Here is an 18442-nt window from a genome sequence, read left to right as displayed (position 1 = left end):
ATGGGGTTTGATTTCCTACTCTTTAGATTTTGGTTAGTGATCCCTGGTGGTTGATACCCACTATAAGGGGTGATCCTGGACAAATGCCTGCTACTTCCTGTCATGGTTAGGTTACTACAAAGTATACCACTTGGGGTAAACAACTGTACTATCGGTGCTAGGTAATCGGGGCTGTAGTGGCCTTTGAGTGAGACTTAGTACCTAAAATGGTAGTATGAAAGGGTACTAGATGGTTGATGTTACCTGTCGAAAGTCCTCCATGAAAGTAGATGCTCTCTAAAGGTCGTAAAATAAATTGAGTATCAGTATCATGCAATGGGTATAGGATGAGTAGGCGGCGTGTACCTAGCTTCAGATCAGCCTAAAGTGGCCCGATGGGAGATGTCTTCTATAGTGGTGCTGTTACCTGAGGAATTAAGTACTCGATATAATGGTTGCCCATTGAAGATGATAGGACACAGACCCGAGATTAGTCTCAAAAAGAGGCAATGGGTGGTCTGGCCGTAAACATAGTAAAGTAAAAGGATAAAACTACCACCATTCAATTCGTTTCAGTGAGACGATTCTAACAAGCTATGGTACATCTTTGTACGATTATTAGATGCCAAGTTATTTAATATATTCTTTATATAACTGTAATTATAAATGGTTCTTTTTAATATAAGATTTTTGAGGATAGGTGTGATAGTGACTATAGATAAATTGTGACTATATAGGATAGATTTTAATAATAAAGTGTTTTGAACATTTAACTGGTGTGACTATATAGTAGAATGTGACTATAACGGGAGTGACTATAGAATGAGTTGACTGTATTATTAACGATTACTAATAACCATTCTTTTCTTTATTTTTTAGGTTCGGGTGGGCTTCTGAAGAACAAAAACCTAAAGATAAAGATTCGTAAATATAAATCTTTATCAATTTTTTTTTTGTTTTTTAATATTATTAACGGTTACTAATAACCGTTCTTTTCTTTATTTTTTAGGTTCGGGTGGGTTTCCAAGAAACGAAAATCCAAAGATAAAGATTCGTAAGTGTGAATCTTTATCAATTTTTTTTTATTTTTTTTATTACAAATAGTTACTAATAACCGTTCTTTCTTTTTTGTAGGATCAGCACTAGTCAAAAACCAGGCAAACGTGGCATAGTAGCCTTTATCTTTATTAAATTTATTCAAAATTTACAATTTACAAAAAATAAAAGGAAAAATAAAAAATAAAACTAACTAAAAACAAAGCTATATAGTCTCCTAAGAAAAAATAAAGTAAAAAAAATTAATCTAAAAAAAAGAAAAATCGCATTACACTAAATTTCCCCAGATCTTCCCCCTTGATATATTCCAACCAAAGTAAAAGCAACTATGCTAACGAAATAATGAATAGCGCGCCCACTATAAAAATCGACACTCCATCCTGCAAAAGCTGTTATTAAGTAGCACAGGACCCCGAAAAATACATAAAAAGGTCACATTTGAGTTTGCTTAAAAAGAACCTAAATTTTCATGAAAATCTTGCCTTTTTTGGATAGTGCCGGCCTAAATTTTATTGTCCGTTTTGATACTGGCTAGCATTATTATAATTCCGGTCCTGAAAAGTTGCTTATTTTAGGCCAAAATCTTGCCGATCATTTATGACCTCCATATGTATTTTTCGGGGTCCTAGTAGCACCGTTAGACGACCCATAAAACCCGAAAAGTGATTAAACCAAGGCAATCCATATTTCATTGAGTTCTTCAACCAATCAGTTCTGGAGTCACGTGAATCGTGTAGGGTCGGAGGTAGTAAAGATGAGTAAGGTATGTACGTTGACAATGGCAAATTAGATGGCTTCAGAGTAGTTTTCAATTTATAAGTAATATTCATCGCGTTTTCCCATCTACTTTTTTCATAAGAACGCAGATTCCAAATTCGTCTACTGAATTTCTGAACAAAATTATTATGAATAGCAGCGATAACCTTTATCGCAGAAGTTCTTGGAATGGATAGGTCGACAAATAAGTTGATAAAAAGTTTGGGTAAACAATCACGGACAAGAGCGTATGAGGACCAATTTGTAGAAGAAAAGGACTAGCATGAAAGAGAAGTGAGTTTAGCAATAAATGGAGTAGGATCAATATCAGCCAATTTACCGGCTTCCAAAATTTTGGAAATCAAATGTTTTTGATAAGATTGTAAAATTTGTGGCATAGGCAGATGACGATGTTTGCACATAAAAAGGTGCATCAAGTCTTCCATACGGTCGATACAATAACGGCAAGTTAATTCGTCCATGTATAAGTCAGGTCAAGTCCGTTTAAGCTTTTCTAATGTAGGTAAATCATCCAAGAAAAGTTTGAACTTAAAGGTTAGGTACCTTGAAGCATGTTCATGAGTGAAGGATGCGTCGTGAGAAGGCTTGAAATTTAAAGTGAACCAAGTAAGTTCCCAGTCAACAATATAATCTATATTAGATGATAATAGAGAAGTAAAGTGAAATCGCGTTAAATTTAACAAATCACGCATTAACTGCGTTTGATAATATTGTTTGAGAAGGTGTTACGGATTAGATTCACAAACGACATCATTGTCATAAATTAAGACAAGATCATGGGCAGAAGCAAGGTCCATGCCAGAAATCAAAATACTGGATAACGCAGTGTGAGCGGTATTGGCCAAGGAATCGGCAAAATCGTTTAAATAGTTGCCAGAGTGAGCTTTAACTTTGACAGGAAGGACTGTCAAATTCTTGGAAAGGATGGTTCATTCAATAATGGCCCAAAGCTCAAAATTTGTTATTTTGTAGTAAAGACGGCTATTTGAGTATACATAGGAAGAACAACTTCGAAGGCCGTCAATGGCACTTTGCGAGTCAGTATATATAGTAACTTCTGAGTCGTGAGAAGAAACGGTTAAAACTGCGTAAATAGCGGCAGCTTCAGCTCGAGAAGAAGAAGGATTATCTCGAATAAGGCTGTGAGCATAAGTGGCAATAGAGTTAGGAAAACCTGCATCAGGAACAATTTGCATCCAGGACTAGCCCATAGAAACATCAGGAGCGTTTAAATTAATAAGAGACCCATCAGTGAAAAAAATGTAACGTGAGTCTGAAGACATGACCAACGGGGAATTTGCAAAAACAGCAGCAGCTGAGGATTCAATAGTAAAAGGAGCTACATCAGTATCAGCAGGAGGAGAATCAAAATTAAAATCCAATCTACTATAATAAAGACGGACACCATCTTCTATATCAGTCCAAGTAAAAGAGGAAGTCACTTCAGAAGTATTACGTCTAATCCGCTCATTAGTAGTGAGCAGAATAAACGAATGTTGGAGAGAGACCGTAGATGTACAAATGGTTAAATCAGCATTCCGTTTTTTGGAAGGAGGCAAAGGAATGTGAGCAGCGCAGCCAAGGCAGGGAGCAAGTCTGATAAGATCACCAGGCGAAGATTCACAATCAGGAGAAATCCAATGGACAATAGAACAAGTACCACGACTTGCTTGGACCAAAAGTTGTTTGCCAAAAATGGGAGAACCATAATCGTCCAATGTGACAATCCAATTTTTTGTAGTGGGAGGAGAAGATAGGCAAGAAGCCAAATCATAAGATGAAGAGTCATTCATATACGTAACAATAAAACGATCCAGCAGGCGGTTATTGGAGTCAGGAACAGTAGTAACTTGTTGGATATCTTTGTACCAAAAAGGAATACGGCCAGGGCCACGTCGTCCAACCAAATTGTTATAGTAAGCCTTCCAGGAAATTAAATGAGATCCTTGGGGAGTAACGAGCTGAGATAAGTACAACAGTTGTCACTTTCGCAAAATAGGAAAATAGGCTTTAAAGGCCTTAGGTGTCATGCATTAAAATAAAGGAACGTGTTCATCTAACAAGGATAAGTTCAGAAGTTTCGAAAATTGAGTATGAAGCAAACGAAAAGGAGTAGAAGTTAAGAGAGCAATAGTGCAAGCGATATAATCTTTCTTAAAAAGAAGTAAAGAAGACCATATAGACCAATCCTTAATTAAAAGAGGAGAAATAGAAATCAAAAAATTATATTGAATTAAACACAATCGGTAAATAAAAAGGGATTGAATAAAAAAAGAAGAAGAATTAGCCATTAAAAATAAATTAGTAATATGATATTGGCGTTGATGAGCAAACAAATTAATCAAGCCCAAGGCTTGAGACAAAAACAAAATGGGATTGGGTAAAGAACGAGAAAAATTTGCTTTATGCTTCACAACAGATCGTATACTTCTTGTTATTAGGTGGCAGTCAGATTCAGACAAGTGAGTAACTTGCATCCGATATTCAAGTTTTGGTATAAGGACAGTATTATGGAGATACATAACTTGTTTAGAAGAGAGCTTTGCGGGGCGGATGGTTGCAGCAAAAAAGCAGCATTCGCGTTTGAGTTGCTTTTTGACAAAATCCTGGGAGCTCTTAATGTTAAACCAAACACCTAGAAAATGAAAAGAAGTTGTCATGGAAATTGGGGTAATAGTAATGGAAGGAATACTATTTAAAGAGGATAAATCCAAATTAAAAGTAATAGGAGATAAAGTAGAATTCATAGTCAAGGGCAATGAATTAGTAATTAACACATATTTGTTATGATTGGCAGAAGTGTTATTGATCTGATAAAATTCTTCAGTAATGGATAACATAAATTCCATGCCAGCTTTTGACGAGGAAATAAGAGTAGAGTCATCCATAAATACTAAATTATTAATCTTCAAATCAAGAGAAGGATTTGGAGAATCAATTAAAGACGGTGTAGAAAGAACATAAGGGTCTATCATTTCATTCTTCAAAACAGTGAGTAAGGGATCAATATAAATAATCCATAAAAGAGGAGAAATAACTTCGCCTTGGTCAATACCAATGCGAACCCTATAAGCAGGTGTAGATCCATGAGCAGTGAAAATGCGATTAATGCGTTTTGTGAAGAGCGAAAGGATAAACTTGACAGCGGAAGCTGAAAGATGTATACGTTCAAGAGCAAAACGTAACATTGTTAAATCGACCGAGTCAAAAGCTTTAGAAATATCTTGGGAGAGAATCCAGAGTGGGTTTTTATTGATATCAGCATCATGGATAATAGATTCTAGAGTAATAATAGGGTCGCGACAAGAACCACTTGGAAGACCAGCGAAGTTACCACCTTTAAGGACATCATGTGAAGCCATAATAGTAGAAAGGCGATTATAAAAAAGTTTGACAAGAGATTTTCTGATCACTTCAAGTAGAGTAATAGGGCGAGTGTTTTTTAGTTGACATTTCCATTCGTGAGGCTTAGGGATGGGAAAAACCATTGCTTGTCGCCATAAATCAGGAATATCAGCTTTGGAGAGGCATGTTTGAATTAAAATAAGTAGCAGAGCCGAGGTGCGAGTTTCAAGATGTTTGAGCATTTCATAAGTAATCATAGAAGGACCAGAGGCTTTACTATTAGGAGTGGAAGAAACGGTGGATAACCATTCGTCAAGGGTAGGGGGATTCATTAAAGAATCATAGATGGAGGAAGACACATCATCTATAGGTTGGTAGGCAGCAGACCATCTATCAGGTAATGTATCAATAGACACCGGTGGAGTGGACTTGATAGGTACAAAGTTTTGGAAATGGTTAATAACCGCAACATCTATGTCCTTAGGATCAGTTAACAACTGAGGGTGAATGGGATGGTTAATAAAAATACGATCCAGAGTGATATAGCGACGGGTGCGAGAAAGCGCTGAATCAATAAAGGAGGAAAGGTCAGTTTCAAAATTATTATTTCTATCATTCAAATGAGCACGAATGGAGGAATCTTGAAATTCTTTTTCTTGAAGCAACTGAAATCCTCGTAAGGATTTTGAAATAGTAGATAAATCATCAAGGAGTAATTTGAAATTATCTTGTCGACATGATAAAAGGGAGGAGGGCAAAATAGGAGTGAAAGTAAATACTTTCTTATACAATTGTAAAATGTTTTGAAGTCTAATTAAATGAGTAGACCACTTATGTTCATGGGCAGCAGAATAAGTTGAAGGATGTTTGCGCAATATACGTATCGAATGCAGCAGGCAATTTAAAAAACAATAATGTTGAGTTAAAATTTCCAGATCTTTAGGGACCTTAGGAGTATAATTGTTGCCAACAATAGAAGAAAGTAAAGTAGCATTGGCAGCTTTGAGGATTCGTGATTGAAGATATTCGCACATTTGATTGATATGCCAGGAGAAAAAGATTAAAGGTGAAACGTCACATAAAGCATCAGCTTTGTCAGTGAATTCCGTCCATTGAATATCAGTTACAGAATCAAATTTGAAGACGCGACGGGTTTGGCGCTTAAGTTGTCAAGCGCAAGCCAATTTAGTAGAGGCAAAAAGTAAAGACATATCATAGTATGTGATAACAGAGTTATGATCAGATGTGCAAATGTCTTGAGCATCAAAGATGCAAGCAGTAAGAGCAAATCCTTTGAGAAGAGGGCAGGACCATACATAATCAACACGAGTAACTAGGTCATTGCGATGAAAGGTACCTAAGGAATCAGAAAGATTAACAGGAGTACAGTCTTCATATCCATGAGAGAGGAGATGAAAAAAAAGGCGGTGAATATGTTTTGAAGCAATTTGGGGTTGATTAAAATAAATAGAATAATATTTATCTAAATGCATATTAAAATTGCCACAAACAGCATGGTAAAAACCAGCTTGTTTAGTAGAGGAAAGTTGCTGAATTAGCAATTCAATAGTGTCAGAGCACAAAACACTTTCAGCAGGAGGAGGAATATAAATAACAAATATGCGCAATTTAACATTGCCTTTGAAATATAAATTAACGGAAAGTAAACGTGAAGAATGAGATTTAAAATCTTGTATATGTGAAGCATGGGAGTTTTCAATAAAAAGAGAAACACCACCAGAAGAAAGAATTTGTTTAGAAGTATCCAAATCAGAAGAGAATACAGTATAATTAGAATGCGCTTGGATAAAAACTTCATTTGTTTAGGATGAAGATGAGTATCAACGATACCACTAAAAGAAATATGTTTTAAGGAAAAAAAAGTTGAAATTTCTTCTAGTTTAGTTTGACCATACATTTTGAGGCCATTAACATTAAAGGAGGAAATATTAAATGAATTGGGGATAGGAGAGGTGTTACTAAAGGAAGAGAATAACGATTCATGTGAAAAAATTTTAGTAGCTTCGTCAAGGTTGGGAGGGTTTTGTACAAAGGTGTCATAATTAAAATTATTGTCCGACATTAAAACACAATGATAAGAACAGTCAAGGAGTTGAAAGTTGAAGAAGAAAGTTAATTAGAAGAAGCTGAATCAGCTTGTTCCAGGGGAGCACCACCAATGGAGCTAATGAATTGTTTGATATGACCAGTGAGTTGGTCCAATTTACTTTCAATAACGACTCTACTATTTTTGAGATCGTTAATTTCTTCTTGCGTGGAGGAGATAGGGGTAAAAGAAGAAGCATTTGGGAAAAGGTGAGAAGGAGGAAGCGACGTGTTAGAAGCAATAGTGAATGTAGGCGAAGGTCACGTTAAAATACTTTTGGACGGTGAAGAAGATTGAGCAGATGACTGAATATTAAGCAGAACATGAGTTATAGGGGCATCTTCTTGCATGAAATCCAGTTCAGGCTCATTAGGCGAAGGAAGTGGATCAAGGCCAAGGTGTGATTCAATACGAGTCATCCGTTGGTCAGCGAGTTTAAGGGCGGATATGCGTTTGTGAAATTTGGCTACTTCACATTGTAATTCACGCAAAAGGTTTAAAATGTTATCAGCATCATCAGGAAATAATGCGGAGTTAGGAGTTTGTCAGGGCAAGGGACGTGCTGTAGAATGAGAGGACGAAGAAAAGGAGACTGATCGTTCTTTGCTATTATATCGGGCATGTTGGGAGATATTGGGAGCAGATTTGTTATGATTTTTATCATTATTAGTGCGGTCGTGGGAAATGTTATTATCACGTCCAGAATTGGGAGCAGATCGATCTTTAGATTTGGAGCGAGATCGGGAGCAAGAACGTGCATTGGCAGTCTTTGAATTAGAGCGGTGAGGTTGATTGACATTAAAACGTAATTTAAGTTTTGCAACAGGGTCGCGAGTGCGACTTCTACCTCTGGTTTGTTTAAGTGGGCAGAAATTCGGAGCACAGCCTAATTTGCCACATCTGTGACAAAGTTTATTAGTATTATCTGGGGAGGACTAGAAAAGTACATGGCCTTGGAAGCTGATAGTTTGTTCCATAGCAGCATCCATGGTTTCTTGGGAGTTGAAGGTGACGTAAGCCCATCTTTTGGGTTTGTAAGAATTTAGAGAAAGTAACATATTAACAGCTTTAGCGCTAAGGTTACGAGTAAGAGGAGCCAAGTTGATGTCTTTAATATTAGGGGAAGCTGAGTGAGAGTGGTGACGTATTGCCGGCGCGCAGCCTTTTGATCTACAGTGTAAAAGCATGGAGTGATTCTGAGGCAGGTGGAGAAACAGTATACAGCCCATTGATCGGTAAAATGAGCAATTGAATCGGCGTGATCATATACAATACGGGCTTGCTGGACTTTGGCATTAGGGCTGGAGAAGAGGCGACAAGAGGTGATGTTACCAAATTTTCTAAAATAAGCCATCAGGTTGTCTTTTTTGATGAAGAAAGGGATATCAGTAACTTGGATAGCCCGGAGATCTTCATTGGATCAGAGTTGGCGAGGGTCATGGGCATGAAAGATCAAGTCAGGGAACTCAAGATGAGTGGAACCAACGCACAAATCGCATGCTTCAGCGGTATGGAAGTGGATAACGAGGCGTTTGGCCTCGCCAGAACCAGTCATACGAGCCTTTCCAGTGAATGACTCGTATGTTTCTAAAAAAAGGTTATTGACAGCCTCAATAAGGGCTTTATTGGTAGGGAATTTTTTGAGAGATTTAGGGGCTGCATTCGGCGTAGCTGCAGCTTGAAAATCATCTCTAGTTATGGCAAGGGTCACCACTAGATCGGGAGTATAATCGCCATCTGGAGCATTATTGGTATCTAAATTGGGCGACGCGTTAGGGGTTGTTGCAAGTCTTTGTTAGAAGGTGCATGCATGGATGCGTCCACATTTCCAGAAGACGCGACGTGACTGGGCGCAGTTGGCGCAGCAGATTTGTTCAGGAAGGAGGTCAAAGTATTTTCACCAGAGATATTTTGTTGAGGAGAAAAGGAAGGTCCATCTACTCCAACGTCAGCCGTCTGGTTATCGGCAACGTAGTCTTCATCCATAGAATTTTCAGTAATCGTATGATTACGTTTTTGCTGGATAGTGTTTTCACCATCAGAGCTTAAATTATCAGAGTTATTATTATTTTTTCGTTCTTGACGGGAAGCTTTCCTACTGTTAGGGTTATGACTTCTACGGCCTCTCTTGGCATAGTTACCAGACATAATAGAAGGCTTTGAGTTGGGAATATATAAAATATAAAATTTTATTAGTAGCTTGTATTATTTTTTTAAAAATAATAAAAATTATTTCGTCAGAAATTTTCATTTTTGAAAAATTCAGGAGAGAGTTACTACTACTACTACTAGTCAAAAACCAGGCAAACGTGGCATAGTAGCCTTTATCTTTATTAATATTTATTCAAACTTTTACAATTTACAAACATAAAAAGAAAAATATAAAAATAAAACTAACTAAAAACAAAACTATATAGTCTCCTAAGAAAAAATTAAGTAAAAAATTAATCTAAAAAAAGAAAAATCGCATTACACTAAATTTCCCTAGATCTTCCTCCTTGATATATTCCAACCAAAGTAGAAGCAACTATGCTAACAAAATAACGAATAGCGCGCCCACTATAAAAATCGACACTCCATCCTGCAAAAGCTGTTATCAAGTAGCACCGTTAGACGACCCATAAAACCCGAAAAGTGATTAAACCAAGGCAAACCACACAGGTTGAAATGCTAAAAATCGGCAAAAAAAATGGCGCGAAAAGCAGTGGCTATTCTTGGCTATTCTTGGCTGTTTTTGGCTATTTACGAATTAACCTATACTATTTGTAAATAGTTTATACAAATTTGCGAATAGTTTATGCGATTTGCGCCATTTTTTTTGCCTATTTTTGATCATTTGACATGTGCCATATTTCATCGAGTTTTTCAACCAATCTGTATCGGAATCACGTGAATCATGTAGGGTCAGAGGTGGTAAAGATGAGTAGGGTATGTATTTGGACAATGGCAAATTAGAAGGCTTCAGAGTAGTTTTCGACTTATAGGTAATGTTCATCGCGTTTTCCCATCTATATTTTTCATAAGAACGCGGATTCCAAATTCGTCTTCTGAATTTTTGGACAAAATTATTATGAATGGCAGCGATAACCTTTATCGCAGAAATCTTCAGAATGGATAAATCGACAAATAAGTCAAGAAAGATTTTGGGTAAGCAACCATGGACCAGGGCATAGGAGGACCAATTTGTAGAAGAAAAGGACCAGCATGAAAGAGAAGTGAGTTTAGCAATAAATGGAGTAGGATCAATGTCAGCCAATATACCGGCTTCCAAAATTTTGGAAATCAAATGTTTTTGATAAGACTGTAAAATTCGTTGCATAGGCAGTCGACGATTTTTGCACATAAAAAGGTGCATCAAGTCTTCCATGCGGTCAATACAAGAACGGCAAGTCAATTCGTCCATGTATAAATCTGGTCGAGTCCGTTTAAGCTTTTCTAACGTAGGTAAGTCATCCAAAAAAAGTTTGAATTTAAAGGTTTGGTGCCTTGAAGCATGTTCATAAGTGAAGGATGCATCGTGAGAAGGCTTGAAATTTAAAGCGAACCAAGTAAGTTTCCAGTCAACCACATAATCTATATTAGGTGATAGTAAAGAAATAAAATGAAACCGCGTTAAACTTAATAAATCACACATTAACTGCGTTTAATAATATTGTTTGAGGAGATGTCGTGGATTGAATTCACAAACAACATCATTGTCATAAATTAAAACAAAATCAGGCAAGGTTCATTCCAGAAATCAAAATACTGGATGACGCGGTATGAGCAGTATTGGCCAAGAAGTCAGCAAAATCGTTTAAATAATTGCCAGAGTGAGCTTTAACTTTAATAGGAGAGACCGTCAAATTTTTGGAGAGGATGGTTTGCTCGATGATAGCCCAAAGCTCAAAATTTGTAGTTTTGTAGTACAAACGACTATTTGAGTAAACAGAGGAAGAGCAGCTTTGAAGACCATTAATAGCGGTTTGCGAGTCAGTATAAATAATGACTTCTGAGTCGCGGGGAAAAATAGTTAAAACTGCATAAATAGCAGCAACTTCAGCTCGAGAAGAAGAAGGATTATCTCAAATGAGACCATGAGCATAAGTGGCAATTGAATTAGGAAAGCCTGCATCAGGAACGATTTGCATCCAGGACCAGCCCATAGAAACATCAGGAGTGCCTAAATTAATAAGAGATCCATCAGTGAAGAAGATATAACGCGAGTCTGGAGAAACAACCAACGGGGAGTTTGCAAAAACAGCAGCAGCCGAGGATTCAATAGTGACAGGAGTAGCAGGAGCTACAACGGTATCGACAGAAGTGGAATCAAAATCAAAATCCAAGCTACTGTAATAAAGACGGACACCGTCTTCTATATCAGCCCAAGTAAAAGGGGAAGTTACTTCAGAAGTATTACATCTGATCCGCTTATTGGTAGTGAGCAGAATAAGTGAATGTTGTAATGAGACCGTAAATGTACAAAGGGTTAAATCAGCATTCCGTTTTTTGGAAGGAGGTAAAGGAATATGAGCAGCGCAGCCAGGGCAAGGAGAAAGTCTAATGAGATTACCAGGCAAAGATTCACAATCAGGAGAAACCCAATGGACGATAGAACAAGTACCACGACTTGCTTGGACCAAAAGTTGTTTGCCAAAGATGGGAGAACCAAGATCATCCAATGTGACAATCCAATTTTTAGTAGTGGGCGGAGAGGAAAGACAAGGTTCTAATTCATAAAAGGAAGAATCAAGCATAGGCATAGTAATAAATTTCTCTAGCAAACGATTATTGGAGTCAGGAACAGTGGTAGCTTGTTGGATATCTTTGTACTAATAAGGGGTACGGCCAGGGCCACGTCGTCTAACCAAATTGTCATAGTAAGCCTTCCAGGCAATTAAATGAGTTCCTTGAGGAGTAATAAGCTGAGATAAATAAAACAGCTTTTGTTTACGCAGGATGGGAAAATAGGCTTTGAAGGCTTTAGGCGTCATGCATTTAAATAAAGGAACGCGTCTATCTATCAAGGATAAGTTCGGAAGCTTCAAAAGTTCAGTATGAAGCAAATGAAAGGGAGTATAAGCTAAGAGAGCAATAGTGCATGCAATATAATCTTTCTTAAAAGAAAAAAGAGAAGACCATATAGACCAATCCTTAATTAAAAGAGGAGAAATAGGAATCAAAAAATTATATTGAATCGAACATAATCTATAAATAAAAAGAGATTGAATAAATGTAGAAGAAGAATTAGCCATTAAAAATAAATTAGTAATATGACATTGTCGTTGATGAGCAAACAAATTAATTAAGCCCAAGGCTTGAGACAAAAATAAAATGGAATTGGGTAAAGAACGAGAAAAATTTGCTTTATGCTTCACGACAGATCAAATACTTCTCGTTATTAGGTGGCAGTCAGATTCAGACAAGTGAGTAACTTCATCAGGAATTTAAACACGGCATAATGTTCCGTAAGTTTACGGATTTTCGTAAAATTACGTACATTTACGGCATAATGTTTCGTAGATTTACGGATTTCCGTAAATCTACGTAATTTTACAATCGAAATATTCCAAAATAATACGGGATCGTAAATGTTTCGAAGCATTACGGTCAAAATATTCTGTAATAATATGATATCGTAAATGTTCCGAAACATTACGATTGAAATATTCCGAAATAATACATAATCGTAAATGTTCCGAAACATTACGATCGAAATATTCCGTAATAATACGTGATCGTAAATGTTTCGAAACATTACGGTCAAAATATTCTGTAGAATTATGATATCGCAATTGTTCCGAAGCATTACGATCGAAATATTCCGTAATAATACGTGATCGTAAATGTTCCGAAGCATTACGATCAAAATATTCCGAAATAATACGGGATCGTAAATGTTTTAAAGCATTACGGTCAAAATATTCTGTAATAATATGATATCGTAAATGTTCCGAAGCATTATGATCGAAATATTCCAAAATAATACATGATCGTAAATGTTCCGAAACATTACGATCGAAATATTCCGTAATAATACGTGATCGCAAATGTTTCAAAACATTACGGTCAAAATATTCCGTAATAATACGTGATCGTAAATATTCCGAAGCATTATGATCGAAATATTCTGAAATAATACGTGATCGTAAATGTTCCGAAATATTACGATCGAAATATTCTGTAATAATACGTGATCGCAAATATTTCGAAACATTACGGTCAAAATATTCTGTAATAATACGTGATCGAAAATGTTCTGAAGCATTACGGTCGAAATATTCCATAATAATACGTGATCGTAAATGTTTTGAAGCATTACGGTCAAAATATTCCGTAATAATACGTGATCGTAAATGTTTCGAAGCATTACGGTCAAAATATTCCGTAATAATACGTGATCGCAAATGTTTTGAAACATTACGGTCAAAATATTCCATAATAATACGTGATCGTAAATGTTTCGAAACATTACGGTCAAAATATTCCGTAGAATTATGATATCGCAATTGTTCCGAAGCATTATGATTGAAATATTCCGTAATAATACGTGATCGTAAATGTTCCAAAGTATTACGATCAAAATATTCCAAAATAATACGTGATCGTAAATGTTCCGAAACATTACGATCGAAATATTCCGTAATAATACGTGATCGTAAATGTTTCGAAGCATTACGGTCAAAATATTCCGTAATAATACGTGATCGCAAATGTTTCGAAATATTACAGTCAAAATATTCCGTAATAATACGTGATCGCAAATGTTTTGAAACATTATGGTCAAAATATTCCGTAATAATACGTGATCGTAAATGTTTCGAAACATTACGATCGAAATATTCCGTAGAATTACGATATCGTAAATATTCCGAAGTATTACGATCAAAATATTCTGTAGAATTATGATATCGTAAATGTTCTGAAGCATTATGATCGAAATATTCCGTAATAATATGATATCGCAATTGTTCTGAAGCATTACGATCGAAATATTCCGTAGAATTACGATATTGTAAATATTCTGAAGCATTACGATCAAAATATTCGTGATCGTAAATGTTTCGAAATATTACGATCGAAATATTCCGTAGAATTATGATATCGCAATTGTTCCAAAGCATTACGATCGAAATATTCCGTAATAATACGTGATCGTAAATGTTTCGAAATATTACGATCGAAATATTCCGTAATAATACGTGATCGAAAATGTTTTGAAGCATTATGATCGAAATATTCCGTAATAATACGTGATTGAAAATGTTCCGAAGCATTATGATCAAAATATTCCGTAATAATACGTGATCAAAAATGTTCTGAAGCATTACGGTCGAAATATTCCATAATAATACGATATCGTAAATGTTCCGAAGTATTACGGTCAAAATATTCCGTAATAATACGTGATCGTAAATATTAGCCCTGTTCATTTCCGGTCGGGTACATTTTTCGGTCGGATTTTGTTGTACAAAAATTATCCAATAAAATTTTTTTATTTTCGAATTTCCTGTAACTGATTTTGTTAGGATTAAAAAGGAAATTATAACTTATGTCTTTTTCTTAAATATCACGTAAACAGAAATTATCTAATTTTGGTTGGTTGTTTTTGGTATTCAAAACGGGCTAAAAGTTCAGAAAATGGTTGCGTTCAGTTGTGTAATAAATTCAATAACTTATATTACGCTACGTAACTTATCTCATCTGGTAATTCAAGTTTCTAAAATAATCATTCTTATTTAATATTTCACATTTACACAAAATAAAGTGGCCAACTATATAATGATCAAATATATTTTACCCGAACATGTATTTATTTATTGACTTGAAAATTATCTCCTTTATTAAAATAAATGGGATATTAAAATATATGGGGGGATATTAAAATATAAAAAATATATGCGTAGTCAATTATTATTTTATTTTTTATATTGTTTTTTTAATCGCTTCATTCTTTCTTTTGTCTCTTCATCTGTACTACTTATATAAATTCTTCCACCTTCCTCCTCATCTTCTTCTCTTATCTCGTTTTCTTCCTCTTCTTGTACTTCTTCTGCTTCGTCAGCTACTTCTTCTGCTTCATCAACTTCTGCTGCTTCATCAACTCCTGTTTGTCTCTTCAGCTTCTTGGGAAGCTTCTATTTCGTCATTATCGGAATATGAATAATTATCCTTACTTGTAATTTTTTTCTAAGAAGTAAAACAAAATTAGTTTTTAAATATTACTATTTATTCAAATTTCTAATGCTTACCAAATTCTTCGTTAAAACGGGTTTTATGACAGATTCTGTAACCTGAATATGTAAATTTTTCAGATTTAAAATAATTTCACAAATACTTATTGCATATGCAATTTGCATATTAGATAATTGATTTTTGCCTTTAAGTATTTGGAGGATTCTCGACATATATGTCTCTGGATCCAGATTCTTGATTTTTTTAAATAAATTACCGTAACAATTTTTTACGGCTGGGGTCCCTTTCCATTTTCTTATTTCACTTTCTTTTAATGCCGTGTTTACGGCAGGGATTGTGGGAAGGTTAAATTCTTTAAAAACGACATACATTATGTCTTTCACTTTAGAAGCTAAAGAACCCCAGGCACTACGATGTTTAGCTAGAAGCTAAAGAAAAGATCTTAAATTTAAATTTCAATAAATTAATGTAAAATCGTAATTTCTCAAAACTTACGGAAGAAGCAATGTTTTTTTCATAAAATATAATCCATTTATCATATCTTTTAAACCGTTTAATAAAATCGTCGTAGTTTTCATTCATATAATTATTAGTGAACTCTTGAAGTTCATCGGGGTAGGATATATTGAAACTTCAAGTAACTTTTTGGCAACTTCTTTGATTATTTTCTATAATCAAGAATATAATGATTTAATGAGGAATTACTACTAAATGTTCAACCATGATTTACGTAAATATTTGTATTTTTGGGTCTTACCTTTATATATTCTTCATCCCCTTGATTATTATCATTATTTTTGTCGACCGATTCTTCTACTTTCGATACTCTGTTTTCTAAAGCCTTTTGGTTGGAAATAATTATATCCAGTTTGGATAAAATTTTTGTATTCTGGCGCAATATTTTTGTTAAAGCTTCTTTATAACAGTAGAATATAAATAATATAAATAATAATATATTAGTAATAATTATTTTTATTTTTCAAAAATATATAATTTAACCAACCATTAATTGATTCATCGGAAGATTCGTCGGTTTTTCTCCGTTTGTCTACATGCTCGACTGTTTCAGTGTTTTTTTTTTTTATTATTATTATTTTTGTCCATGATTGAAAAAATGAAAGAGAAATTTAACGGATAGAAGAGAAGAAAGGAGTTTAACGGATGAATTGAGAGAGAAAAGAAAGGGGTTGGTTAATGGATAAAGGAGAGTTTGAAGGATCCCTGTGAAACAATAGCATGAGTTTTTTTTCTGTTAGTGGACTTGCATTGCGTTGCAAAATTTTTTTTTTTTTTTTTGAAAGGATTTGTTAAGGGGTGTGAAAAAGAAATAGAAAAGACATGAACTTGCATATATTTCTAAAAAAAAAAAAAATCTGGGAACATTTGCAAATCCAGTAGAAGAAAAAAGGCATGAAATGAAAAATGAGCAAGACGCTCGAGAGACTAAATCTGCAGACAAAAAAGATGAGGACCAAGCCTAAACGGATAGATTGAAAGGGGTTGGTTAATGGATAAAGGAGAGTTTAAAGGATGCCTGTGAAACAATAGCATAAGTTTTTTTCTGTTAGTGGACTTGCATTGCGTTGCAAATTTTTTTTTTTGAAAAGGATTTTGTTAAGGGGTGTGAAAAAGAAAATAGAAAAGACATGAACTTGCATATATTTCTAAAAAAAAAAAAAAAAAAAAATCTGGGAACATTTGCAAATCCAGTAGAAGAAAAAAGGCATGAAATGAAAAATGAGCAAGACGCTCGAGAGACTAAATCTGCAGACAAAAAAGATGAGGACCAAGCCTACAGAAGATGAACAGAAACAATGCATATTTATATATTTTATTGTTTGTAAATCTTTCTATATACTGTTGTTTGTTAAAAAAAATTATTTGATCATTATGCGTAATGATCGATTACACAACAAGTTTAATTTCATGCAAAGCCTATATATTTCTAGATCGAAATATTTTGCAATAAATATAAGGTTTTCATTATATTTACAACAAAGTTAATAGATAAATGACAATCTTTCATGCAAAGCCCTACAATATTTCTAGATCCGAATAAACATTCAAATTTTATAAGGTTTTCGTTTACATTAAAGTTAATAGATAAATAACAATCTTTCGTGTAAAGCCCTACAATATTTCTAGATCCGAAATATTTCGCAATAAATATTCAAATTTTATAAGGTTTTTGTTTACATTAAAGTTAATAGATAAATGACAATCTTTCATGCAAAGCCTACAATATTTCTAGATCTGAAATATTTCGCAATAAATATTCAAATTTTATAAGGTTTTCGTTTACATTTACAACAAAGTAATAGATAAATGATAATCTTTCATGCAAAGCCCTACTATATTTCTAGATCCGAAATATTTCGCAATAAATATTCAAATTTTATAAGGTTTCGTTTACATTTACAACAAAGTTAATAAATAAATGACAATCTTTTATGCAAAGCCCTACTATATTTCTAGATCCGAAATATCTCGCAATAAATATTCAGATTTTATAAGGTTTCGTTTACATTTACAACAAAGTTAATAAATAAATGACAATCTTTTATGCAAAGCCCTACTATATTTCTAGATCCGAAATATCTCGCAATAAATATTCAGATTTTATAAAATAATAAGCTGTGCATGATTATAACGAAATTGTTCTAAGCTTATTAATTGATAAATATATAGAAAAATGCTTGTGGTCTTTTAATGCACAACTATTGACCGAAAAAATGTATAACCAACCAGATCACAGTTACAATTGAGCACAATTTTTGATTGATCGGGTTGGTTATATATCCATAATAGCTTATGTTTATTATATTTATTATAAAATTAAAATCGATCAGGGGAAAAACCAATTTTTGTAGATCTGATTAACCGGCTTATGTTTCCATTAACATGATCTGATCTATAGAGTTTCAAAAATAGGATTTTAGAGATTTTAGCTTATATTAGGCGAGGCTTGTTTCAAATTTGAAATATAGCTTCGCCCAAAACTCA

The 18442-nt window shown here is 34.5% G+C and overlaps 1 protein-coding gene across 1 annotated transcript; it reads right to left on the bottom strand.

Moving 5' to 3' along the window:
- Positions 1–15162: 15162 nt before the first annotated feature.
- OCT59_024939 (uncharacterized protein) lies at positions 15163–16021 on the bottom strand (the record flags this gene model as incomplete). Its single annotated transcript, XM_066135098.1, has 3 exons — positions 15163–15381; positions 15496–15867; positions 15935–16021. 3 exons carry the CDS (start codon positions 16019–16021, stop codon positions 15163–15165), a joined length of 678 nt encoding a protein of 225 aa, XP_065991762.1.
- Between the last annotated feature and the right edge of the window lie 2421 nt (positions 16022–18442).

This window comes from Rhizophagus irregularis, chromosome 5, assembly GCF_026210795.1.
Source record: "Rhizophagus irregularis chromosome 5, complete sequence".
Taxonomy (NCBI): domain Eukaryota; kingdom Fungi; phylum Glomeromycota; class Glomeromycetes; order Glomerales; family Glomeraceae; genus Rhizophagus; species Rhizophagus irregularis.
The sequence above is the reverse complement of the archived record's forward strand: the minus strand, read 5'-3'. Positions and strand labels throughout refer to the sequence as shown.